Here is a 12120-nt window from a genome sequence, read left to right as displayed (position 1 = left end):
TGCTGAACATGATTTTTTCCCTCTTTGCCCTCAGATCTACTTTTTCCTCTTCCTTGTCATCTTCCCCCATAATTGAGCCAAACCAGTAACTTTAAAGACTGCAGTTTTCAAATGGGAAGTGGATTGAATGTTGAATGCGTTGTGTAGAAGATCATAAGAGTTTTTAACAAAGTTTGCAGTTCTTATGCCATTACCTGGAGCTCAGGAATAATCTTGATAAGAAAATTCCAAACTTTTCTGTGAACAGCAGTAAAGATGCAAGTTATTTCAAGGTTTCTTTCTTCTACTGTCAAAACATTTCACTGCCTGAGTTTCAGAATTATCCTGAAACTCTTTTTGGTGAGATAGATCTTAGGCAATTGGCTTCTCTTAAGTCTTTGAGAGCACTTGGTTTTCATTAACCCAAAATATGGATCTGATGGCAGCTGTCGAATCAGTTAGATATGTTCATATTGTCTTGTTAACTCTGCTTTTAAGGGAAACACAGGAACCAGTGGCTAAAAACTTCCATTCCCTCATTAAGATGGACAGGAGGAGAAAAAAAACCCCAAACTATTAATTTATTATACTTTTTCTTGTACCTCCTGTCGAATTACTGTCCAACTGCTTGCCCACAGAAACATTTGATTTGGATCCAACACCAATGAGAAGCTCATGATCTTTGTCACAATGAACTTGGCTTTGAGAGCTCTTCGCTTAATGACCCAAGAACATGAGACAGAGATCAGGAAGAAAGTTAATTCACGTGGTAGAATTTTAATGAGCACAAGTTTTTTGGTTTAATTTTTTAATTAAAAAAAAGTTCAGCTAATGGGATTAATGATTTCTGTTTCTGCAGTACATACAAATAGATGGGATCCAATAGTTTTGTAATTGTTATTCTGCAAGAATAATGCCATTTATTATTTGTTTAGTAAATATTGTAATGTTTTAAATACTGTAATTATATATTTATATATGATATATCATACATAATAAAATACACTAATATAACAACAACAATAAACAGGTGACCTTACATTTTAAATGTTCACTTTAACTCTGCCTCTGGGCCTATTTCCACCTCCACTGGCACCATGCCAGGAAAGTGAGAGTGGGTGGGTGGGCATTCAGCCCTCAGAAACCCGATCTTCTCTTACAGCTCAGAAATCTTACATGGAGATACAAAGAAGCTCTGGACTTTTCTGGAAATTTAAGCTAATTGTAGTATAACTTCATGAGAATAAGTATTTAGAAATTCAATAAAAAATATAGATATCTCAAATACAAAATGTAACAGTAAAATGACACTGTTTTTGTAAAACATATTAGTTTCTTGTTTTTCTTAACGCTTTTTAAATGATATTACTCCCAAAACTCACTTGTCTTCCTCCACAATAATTTATACCATTTAGTATGTGTGCAGGCTGAGTATTCAGCATCACTGCAGCCCTTAGAATATTCTTTTACTTCTTCTACATGTAGAAGTTAAATCTGAACCACTTATTAAGGGAAGTATGGGTCAACCCTTCATAGAACTTATGACTGGTATGCATTGGTGAACTTCTAATTCTTTAATGAATTTACAAAATAGAATTATCAACATGAATCTGAATACTTGCATATTTATTCAGTTAAGCACTGGTGTATGAGTGAGGGCTTTGTCATGAGTAATCACACATGGCTCACTTGAGCCCTTAATTGTGCTCCATATTTTATATTTCCAAAGAAAAGCTCTATTGCAGTGTGATCAGAAAGAGCAGAAGTTCATCCTTAGCAAAGTCACTCTAGAAAGCCATGTATCCATCTTTAAAAGCATCAGGCTCAATTTCCTTTACAATTTACTACCTCTCAAGAGATAACCGTTTTATTTTTATCTTGATTTTTGCCAAAAAATCAGTAACATTAATAATTTTCCTATAAAAGAAAGACTGAGTCAGGATACAAAGAGCCTTCCTCTAGTCAAAATAGCAAAATATGTGTTTTTCCCCAGTGCTGGTGAGATTAGAGGCGTTGGCATGTGCATTAGTGGGAGCCTCATGAATGAACCCTTCCTTACTGGTTGCATTCCTCCAGTTATGCTTGTCCATTATCTTTTTTTTCCCCCACATTTATGAATAACTTACTGCTTTTACCTAAACGACTAGGATTTTTAGCAATTTCCAGTTGGTAAATCCAGCCATACCCGTGTAGATCATGTAATAGCTACTGTTGTAGGGCCAAACATCAAGTTTGGTGAGAGTCCTCCAGTGAAAGCTTTGTATATCCCATCCCCTAGCCATCTGCCAGCAGAATAATTTGAGTACTGTTTGACTTTAAAAAAAAAAAAGTATATTTTTTTTGTTTGTTTTGCTTTCAGAGGGAACAAACCTGTGTATCCCAGCTGTGGAGGGAAGGTGTGTCAGAGCCCAGCTAGACACAGCTGGGCTGGTTCTCATGATGGCCAGAATCCTTCTGTGGTGTTTTGGGATGGGTGGGAGGTGGGAAGATAAGAGTTCACAGGCAGAGAGAGCAATATAATCTCATATTTAGGTTTGTTATGAACTGTTGTATGTAATATTGCCATATTTAAGCATTCAAACTCATGAGTCTGCAGTCTCTGAGACTGCCTGAAAAAGTTTTGAGATGTTTGATTTTGTGTGTGTGTATATATATATACTTACATGTTCATATATATATGTAAATTGTGAGTATATGTTCCTCTTTGGGCTTTCTGTTTCACTTTTTCAGTTGTCTTGATGTTTTTGAAGCTTTTCCATACAACAAAGAGCTAGATAATTAGCTTCTCTTTGAATTATTTTTGATACTCTTACCTAACCCTGTGACTCCATGATCTCGCACCTGAAAAAATGACACGAGTCCAGTGATAGACTGTGATAATGTTGTGGACATTAGTAATCTCCTGTAGATAAAAATATAATTCATGAAGGATCAAGTTATCCTCTTAGTTACCCTGAATGTACACCAGCGCACCTTCTCTAATTTCAATGTACTACCACTGATGTCTGGTGGTGTGAAATCAGTATGGGTCTCATTTGATATGAGTATGCAGAAGGTCAGATCATCAGATGTTCAGTGTCTGTGTAATTGCTCCTATTTTCATTAACCAGGTATGTGGTTCCCAGTGCTTGCCATTTGGCACGAGAATGCTTTCTGATGGGTTTCTTCATATATTCAGCAGACATATTCCTATATATAAAATTAATCAGCAACATGGTTCTAGGATCCTATAGGTATAGATCCATGTAGCTAATTAATTTTAATTAATCTGAAATATCTTATTCTGATACATTAGAACAATCCTTTTTGTCTTCTTTCTTGTGCAATATTTTGTTTTTCAGAGATTTTTCCACAGTGAGAAGAGTTAACAGCAGGTAATGCCATTCATCTCAGAAGGAGTTTGAAATTTTCAGTGTTAGTGATGAATGAGGGTATCTGACCCACATCTGTTTTACATTAGAATGGAACATTGCCCTGACATCGTTAGGAGCATTTGTCAAGATTCCCTGGACAGAGCTTCTGTAAATTACATGCTGCAAATGTGTCAGGGTCAGATAAGAGGATATCATTAACTCCACTAAAGTTTACTCATGATTCTGTCAGTTCAACTTAATACGTTAACTGCCAACAATTTTCCTTGAGCTGTTTCATTAAATCTTTCATTCACAGGAGGAGAAAAAAAAAGTATCACTGTACCCAAAAATATTGCACACGTTCTTTTCTCATAAATCATATTAATTGCAGACATGGGCACAAAGCATATTAAATGCAGGCATGCGTAAATGAATTAAAACATATGAGAATTTTATTGTACTTATGGTAGGTCCTACATCCTAAAATACCAACCACATTAACAGGCTTAATGTTTCATTTAAATAGAATAAGCTTTTTCTCAGCTTAATGGCCTTTATTTTGTCGATAATAGGAGTGTTTTCTAATAGCTGATAATGGACCAGATGTTGTGTACATGGTATTTAAGGCTTTCATCATTCAATTTCTCATCTTGTTTCTGGATCATATTCTCAGCTAGTGATGCTGTGCTGACCCTAACAGCAAGGGATTTGTCCTAATGAATATTTTGGATTGCTGGGGATGTGTTCTCTGAAAACTTCTCTGTAGAGTTTGATTGTTTCAGTTCACTGTGTTCTCTTTGCTTATTCCTAATTGCATCTTTGTTTTCTAATAGAATAGAACTAAATAGTTCTGTTATATATAGTATATATATAAATAATAGTCAATTATATATACTGTCTTTTATTGTAAAAGCTCAAAGGCTATGCATCAACACTTCTGTGTGCGTTTTTTAAAAAATGAGAAAAAATATATGTAGCAAAAAAACTTACAGCCTGATTTTTTGCATTTATAAGAAGTTCTTTTCTAAAAGAAATTGAATAGTTACAGCAGCACTTGGTTCTAGGTGTCAGACCAGCTCTTGGTTTTTCTCTCAGTTTCTTTGGGATCCAGATTAGTGAGGCTGACAATTACTACTTTGACTTCCCCAAAGTAATTCAGAGGGAAGTATGTATTTTCCAGTGATATGGATGGTATATGGATTGAATAAGTTTATTTTCTTCCTTAATTACTGTAAACCAATTAGACCTGTTTACCTATTTAGAGCTATACTCTTTCATACAAGCAGAAGATCTGAGTTGCAAAATACAGATTTTCATGTGTCTTTTGTACACCACCAAGGTGAGGGTGCTGAGCATCTTGCAGCCGTGGCCCATTAATGGCTTTCTAATGGATTAGGTGAAAGTCAGTCGTGCCCTTCCTGTAACTCCTTGTACGGGTGACAAGGTCACGGCACAGACCGGCTGAAAGGCTTCTGCCCTGGGGCTACTTCCCTTATAGCTTTCAAAACAGACATGACCAAAAATCTAATTATTTAGATACTAATCAACTGCAGGATGATTCTGAAGGCCCCTGAAGAAGATATTTCTGAGAAGGTGGTTACTGTTCAGACTCAGTTTTCTCCACCTGAGTGACAGAGCTGTGTCAGTTCTGCTCCAGAGTGTGTGTGTTAGGTGCCTATGCAGTTAATGAAAAGATGCCTAAAGACATGTATTAGCCAATTAATTTAAACATTTTAAAGTAAATCTCATCAAATGCTAGTTTCAGTTTGTCAAAAAAGATAAATCTTTATCCAAATATAGATGCTACCAAAATTTGAGTGGCTTTTGAGACCAGGTCTGGATCCAGGTTTACATTTCAAGGGTAACCTCTAACTCTAAAGTAGCTCCCGATCCACAAGTTTTTGCGCTCACTGCTTTTGCTGGGAAAGTCCAAATAATGTTGTTTTGGGCTCTATTCTGTTGAAAATATTAAACAGAAAAGTTTTAGCTAAAGTACCTGGTCAGTAAAATATCCATTTGCTCAACTTGGCAATCGCTCCTAAAAGTGCTGGTAGAGCCAGCGTACGAGGGGAGTGCGCTCCCGCAGAGAAGATCCCTATCAGGGCTGTGAGGGCGACGCAAGCCCAGCCTGTTCTCCCTGCTCTTGAACTTGGAACAGAACATGGTAAAGCCCCGCAATACCAGCATGACATAGGTGCTCTGCGGGAATGGGAAGGGCTGTGCACTCACTGCAGATTTCTGATAAACCATGTGGGTTTTAAACTGTAGTCAAAACTATGATGCTTGTGCCAACATAAATATTTTCCAAAGTAGTAATTTTCAATGTAAATGTTTAAGTTGAGCTGTGTTTTTCATGGATCTTTCTCTTCTTTTAACATCATTAGTCTCAATTTTAAAAGACAAGGATTAATATAACCTAAATGAACATAGGTTCTAATATTTATCCTGCTGATGCAATTTCAAATCATTAAGCATGCTAGATTTTCAGGATCATATCATTTTCCAAAGGTACAAGAAAAATGTTTGTAATTCCGAGAATAGAAAAACTTACTACAGTAATCTTTAGAAATTTTAATACTTTTCAGGAACTAATTTTTAGAAGAAAAAGTTGAGAGCCCAGTTGTTTCAGCTTTTAGGGGTTATTGGGACAAAACGCTGTGCAGATTGCTGTGCAAATAACCAGATTTTTCAGTTTGTGGTGATTCCAGAAAAGTTTTTGGTTTTTATTAACCATGAATTCTTTTAATAGGTTTTGTGCATTGAAAAGATTATTTGAATTAAATAGAAAATATCTTGTAGTCTGAATCCAAATTCTTCTTTTCTGCTTTCCACTTAAAAATTATAAGATTTCAGTATCTAAATGAAGTCTTTGGATACATTTTGAAATTTATTTTTGCGTGCATACTTCAGTTTGTGAAACATTCAGAAGATACCATCAGTTAAACTCATGTTTTTATGCTTAGTGAAACAAGTGAACATTCTACTGCTCTAAGCAGTAATTAAACATCTCAGTATTTTTTATTCTGGTGAGATGTCTTGGGTGCGTCTGATGCAGAGATGTTCTGTATTCTTGATGCAGGTAGCGGGGTGTCTCTTTTTGAAGTACTCTGCTTGTGCCTCTCGCCCTTTTCCTTATCAGACATGTAAGACCTGGATAGGTCGTCCTTCCTACTTAAATAATGATCCCTGGAGCTTGTTTCATTTATTTACTAAAAATCAAACAAAACTCAGAGCTGGGACCATGAACTCCCTACAATAATAATCCCTTTTCTTTTGTGATGGAAAATAAATACAATTCAATGTGCACCAGAGCTTTAGGAACCAGACGTGTTCATATGAGCATAGATTTATTCTTGATAAAATAGACTCCGATTTTAATAATTTCTTTTTTGTTTATGGTAAGAAGTGCAGTAAAGCAAAATGACTATCAAATAGCATACGTCAGATATTTGTAATGCCTTTTTGGAGGAAGAACAACCTGTAAATTATCAGAATGTGCTGTTTTGGCAGAAGCTTTACACCATCCACCCCTTATAAATTGCAGACTCTTTCTCAGGCTTTGAAGTGCAACTTATTCCAGTAGAAGCAGGCAATTCTCTCAGTAGTAGTTATTTTCAAAATGTGCTATAGTGTTGTGCCGGGAAAGGAAATGCACGCCAGCCTATAGCGCGAGGAGTTTCTGTACAGCAATAACTTACCACTGTAGCTTCTTTTGCTCCTGCTTGAAAGCACAGGTGCTTTTGAATTTTTTTTTGCTTTTCTACTGGAAATGATGGCCTAGAGGGCTGGGCTTTTGTAGGGACAAGCCTGGATTTTCCAGTAGTCTCTTTTCAACTAATCTTGACTGCTGATTTCATAACTGTTCACGTGCAAGCAGCTTCTTAAGGGAGTCACAGTTGACTTGAAGCTGGTCTGGAATGCCTGACCATTCCTGTTGTGTCCTCTACATCAGTGGATGAAGCTGAGAGTTGGTGTTCTAGCCAGCACTCTACCCTTTCACATTAATTTCTTCACAGGCCAGCACACAGGATGTGCCAGCAGGAGTTACAGCTGCTCTGCCCCTTCCCCACATATTAATATTGTTCTAGGTGCTGGGATTCTTTGTTACTTCCATTGGCGGTGTTGCTGTCATCTGCTCCAAATTAGTTTTTTTTTAATGTCTGCTGATCTTGGAAAAAAAAAAATTGTGTGAGCTTTCTTACAGCTTTTCTGTGTTTGTAGATCATGCAGGATAGTGTGGCTAGGGAGTCACTGCTTGCTTCTTATTCTCTTATAATTGAGTCCTTAAGGAATAAACATCTGCAGAGATTCCAGCTGGGGCATGGGAGGATCAGGCACTCTAAATATCACAAGTTTTAAAAATGATTTTTCCTTATTTTCCCTATGTATCACTTTTTATTTGGTTGCTATCCATCCATTTTTATTTTGGTGCATGATGCAACCAAATTCCTCTTCCTTTTTGGATTAGATACTCAAAGCATAGCTTGAATAGCAAGTCTACCTATTTTAGGAAATCAAATGATGGACTTGAGAACTCCTGTGGCACTTGTAAGCAATACAGTTTTTCACATATTTTAACTGTTTCTATTATTTGACCTTTTATTCTAGGTAATGGGACTCCTGACTAACCACGGTGGTGTGCCTCACCAACCCCAAACCGATTATGCCCTGTCCCCTTTGACCGGGGGCCTGGAGCCCACCACCACTGTGTCAGCCAGCTGCAGCCAGCGGCTAGATCACATGAAGAGCTTAGACAGCCTGCCCACGTCCCAGTCCTACTGCCCGCCGACCTACAGCACCACGGGTTACAGCATGGACCCCGTCACGGGCTACCAGTATGGACAGTACGGACAAAGTGAGTACTGAGATGTTTGCACTGTGAAGTGCAATACTGTACTCATATCAATGGTCTGCATTTCCTGTCTGTAACAAAGAAAATTCTGAGCAGAGATCCTAATGGCTGACTACTACTCTCCAAAGCTGAGCAGAGTGCTCTGGTGAGATAGCTGATTGTTGGAGCAAGATTTCTGCTGCATAATTATTTTCTTAAGTGATGTCAACAACATCTTGATGTTATTAATTGTTGAGACATGAAACCTGATTGCCATTAGGTAAAACATAAGGGTTGTCCAAAATGAAATAACCACTGGCATTCCACTATTAGAAACACATGTTCCTAATGAGGTCAGCTCAAGAATCATTACAGTATATAATCCCAGATACATAGAGTTTTGTCAAACTTGTCCTAGGAATAAAAATATTAGTCCCTTTCCTTTGATATATCAGTATTAAATATGACAATGTCAACCTGTAGTTGGCATGGCCCCATGCTGTGAGGTTGTCATAGCATGACTTAAAAAGCTTCTTTTGCTTTTTTGCAGGTGCCTTTCATTATCTGAAGCCAGATATTGCATAAATGAACTGTCCACTTCAAGTTAAAGCCTGTCTTGTTTTCCGGTCTCACTCCAAGGCTTGGATGCAAGGAATCTTCTCAACACACTGCAGTCTAAACTGGGGCAGTCCCAATGAGAGAAGCAGGCTTGTTTTTTCTCTCCAGTCATAGCTTTTAGTAGACTTTTGAAGGCTGGACAAAGCTATATGGAAGACAAAGGCTAAAGGCAATAGTGAATAAATAAATGTGACATGGTTCATTACGAGTGGGTATACAAAACAGAGCAGTATTTAATATCTCGGCCTGGCAAAACATTCCATTTTTTGTTGTTGAAATTTATGTGCATTGATTGGGACAAATGGAACATTCTGAAACTTCCAGCAGTTTGAGCTCTGCGTACTCTGACTCATCTGACATCCAGTGCTGACTTTAGTCTAACTTTAAAACTGCTCAATTTCTTGAAGCAAGGGCGGGAGAACCTCTTTTGTTTTACACACTGGAAATTGTCATCAAGAGGAAATGTCACAGTCCATAGGGAGCTAGGATAAGCGCAGAAGACTTCCAGAGCAACTTACTGGTTACAATATTGTGCTTTTGTAATCATGTTGTCAATAAATGTCATTTACAAGTTTTGCTTTACCAAGAGACAAGATCTTGTGTAACCTGAAAAACAGATTTTACCTTTTTGTATGTGGAGTTTTCCTAGTCCATTGTACCTTTTTGAACAAACATGGGAGAAAAAAAATCAACAACATGACTGATTTTTCATAACTGCCTAGCAATGTGCAATACTGTGTACCTCACACAAACTTTGGGATCATCCAAAGTCATATAGATAGAATCAGAACTATATTTTTGCAGGTACTTTTATTTTTGCAGTGTGTAATTCCTGTTGATAAAACACAGAAATGTTGCAGTGTGCTGGACAACTAAAATCCAGCTTGCTAATTATGATTGAAGGTGATTTTCAGGAAACAGTACGAAGAAATGATTACGTTTACATTTTTAGTGATGTACAGGACATGGACAGAGATGGACCTGTACTTGACTCGTTTGTTTAAATTATACAGCAATATCCAATATAGAAAAAATAACTATAGGAACCAAGGTTTACAAGAAGTTTGCATTGTGACATTTTAGAATGTCAATAAATTTGTGTTTCGTGATGTTGAGAGTAAGAGGAAGACGGAAGGTGGTGTTATTTATTTCTCTCTATTCTTGGAACAAAGAGGGAGGCAGAACACATACATTCCTTTTAGCATTAAGGACTATGAAGTAGTGAGTTAGACTAGGTTAAGTACAGAGGTTAGTTCACACATTGGTCTTAAGGGTGATGGAAAAATCTTTGTGTTGCAGCCTCTACAACAACGTGTTGTAAAAAAACTAAAACCAACGAAGAAAACCACAAAATACAAACGTCTTTCATGTAAAAATTTCAGTAAATATTTACTATTTATAATGAATAAACATTATGAAGCCTTGCAAAGCACTGATGATTTTGTCCTAAAATGTAGTATTGTGCTAAATACATCAATACATTTTAATATGAATATCATGAAGAAATAAACCATGTTATCTTCAATCCAAACTGTGTTCATTATGTACATGTGTTCTGTGCCCAGGTACTGCTGATGTGCCACTCCAAGTTCTGTGCTTGTTAATGAACTGTGCAATTTTTAAGTGCTATCGGGACTAGTAGTACCTCTTCCCAACAAGAGAAAAGCATTGTGCCTTTGCTGTGCATGTAAAAGAAAAAAAAAAATAGGCTTGAAACCAGCACAAGTAGGGCAACTGGGATGGCTTCACGTAGTGCAGGAACTTTGTAATCAGTTATGAATAGTATCTGTCCTGAATTTTTTTTATTTTCCATAGGACTCTCAATGATTTTTTAATAGGCTTACACACAGGCTGAGTGAAACATGGGGAAGACCCTTCAAAATGAATGGAGTGAGTTTTAGTGGCACATCAGTGTGTGAGGAAATTTTACTTCACACTTGGCTTGGCGGACATTTAAGTTCCTCACCATTTTGTGGGGGGATGTAGCCACCTTGAGTTTCTCTCAGCTTACTTTTCTGTGTGCATTTTATTTTTGTTTTATTTTTATTTTGGTCTCTTAACTCTAGCCCTCTTCCATTAGAAAAGGAAATAATATACCTTTAGAAGAGGATGTTAAAAAAATGATGAAAAATTGGGAAAGGGGATTTCTTTTTTTCCTTCCACTTTATGTTTCTCTGATATGCTTCTAATTTCTGTGACAATTAAAATGTAAAAGTCTCTTATTGATACCTATTTTCTGCTCTAAACTGCAAATTTTTCTGATTTTTTTCTATGTTCCTTCCCTTCCACAAGGACTTGGACCTTGGCATTTGTCTTGTGCCCTAGGCTTGCTGCAAAGGCCAAATAAGCCTCTTTTTCCCCCCTTGCAATCCCTTTGCTGTAAAACACAGGATAAAAGCCTGCTTGCTTGCATGGTATGGAACTGGATGATGTCTGTATGAGTGCTCCTTCCTGGGAAGATTGCACCAAGATGATTGCAAAATGTCACTGCACTGTCTGTCCTTTTCTATTCCAGCAGCTGCGGGGTGGGACAGAGCTGTGATTGCTCCCCCTGTGCCCGCAGTGCTACTGGTGAGGTGCCTTCCTGACCTGAAGTTAGTGGGTGTTTTAGCCGCTCCATCTTCTTCTTAAGTGTGTCCCAAGCACTTCCTTGTGTAAGAGGCAAATGCAGAGCAGGAAGCAAGAGAGAGAAGAAGAAAATCATCCATCCCTCTCGCAGGCAAGTTGTGCAAGTGGGGAACAGGGATGAGCTCTTACCAGAGGATGTGAGGAGCCCAGAGCAGAGGGACTAAGTGGGTCCTGATTTATGATGTGCTGTAGGAATCTTTGACAGAGCTAGAAGGATTGTGTGGGGTACTGTTGATCCCTTCTTTTTATCGCTGTCAAGGTTGAAGAGGTTCTTGGGAGCCACATGTGTTTCTTGAATACAAATCCTGAACCGTTGGAAAGTCAAAGGGGCATGGGCCTGCTTTGGAGATTACATTTGACAGAAAAGTTGTGGAATAGCTGGGAGGAATGTGCTTGTAGCAATGGAGTCCAAAACCTCTTCATTGATGAGTGCAGGAAGGATGGGTCTCAGGGTCCTTCCTCTTTTTATTTGGGGGGGGTGCATGTTTTACAAGATGGGAATAAATAACAACAGCTGCTTCACCAACTGTCTATCATCTCATAGACAGGAGAATTAGAACTGTCTCTTGAGAGACAGGCTTTGATAAAAAAATATTTATTCCTTGTGGCACAACCATGATTTTTAATTTATTCTTTGCTTTTAAGTCTTCCTTTGTCTACAAATAACCTCTACTCTCATCAAAACCCAATATATGCATTTTGGCATACATT

At 37.6% G+C, this 12120-nt stretch overlaps 1 protein-coding gene across 1 annotated transcript in view; it reads left to right on the top strand.

Moving 5' to 3' along the window:
* PAX3 (paired box 3) overlaps positions 1–8748 on the top strand; it is a gene marked incomplete at its 5' end in the record, with an annotated part of 76459 nt that extends 67711 nt beyond the window's left edge. Inside the window, 2 exons of the mRNA XM_010073122.1 lie at positions 7941–8187; positions 8714–8748. Of these exons, the coding sequence (XP_010071424.1) occupies positions 7941–8187; positions 8714–8748 (282 nt within the window). The remainder of the gene's footprint in view (positions 1–7940; positions 8188–8713) is intronic.
* Positions 8749–12120: the final 3372 nt, after the last annotated feature.

The sequence above is a fragment of the Pterocles gutturalis genome, unplaced genomic scaffold (assembly GCF_000699245.1).
Source record: "Pterocles gutturalis isolate BGI_N339 unplaced genomic scaffold, ASM69924v1 scaffold3132, whole genome shotgun sequence".
In the NCBI taxonomy this organism is placed as follows: Eukaryota; Metazoa; Chordata; class Aves; order Pterocliformes; family Pteroclidae; genus Pterocles; species Pterocles gutturalis.
The sequence above is the reverse complement of the archived record's forward strand: the minus strand, read 5'-3'. Positions and strand labels throughout refer to the sequence as shown.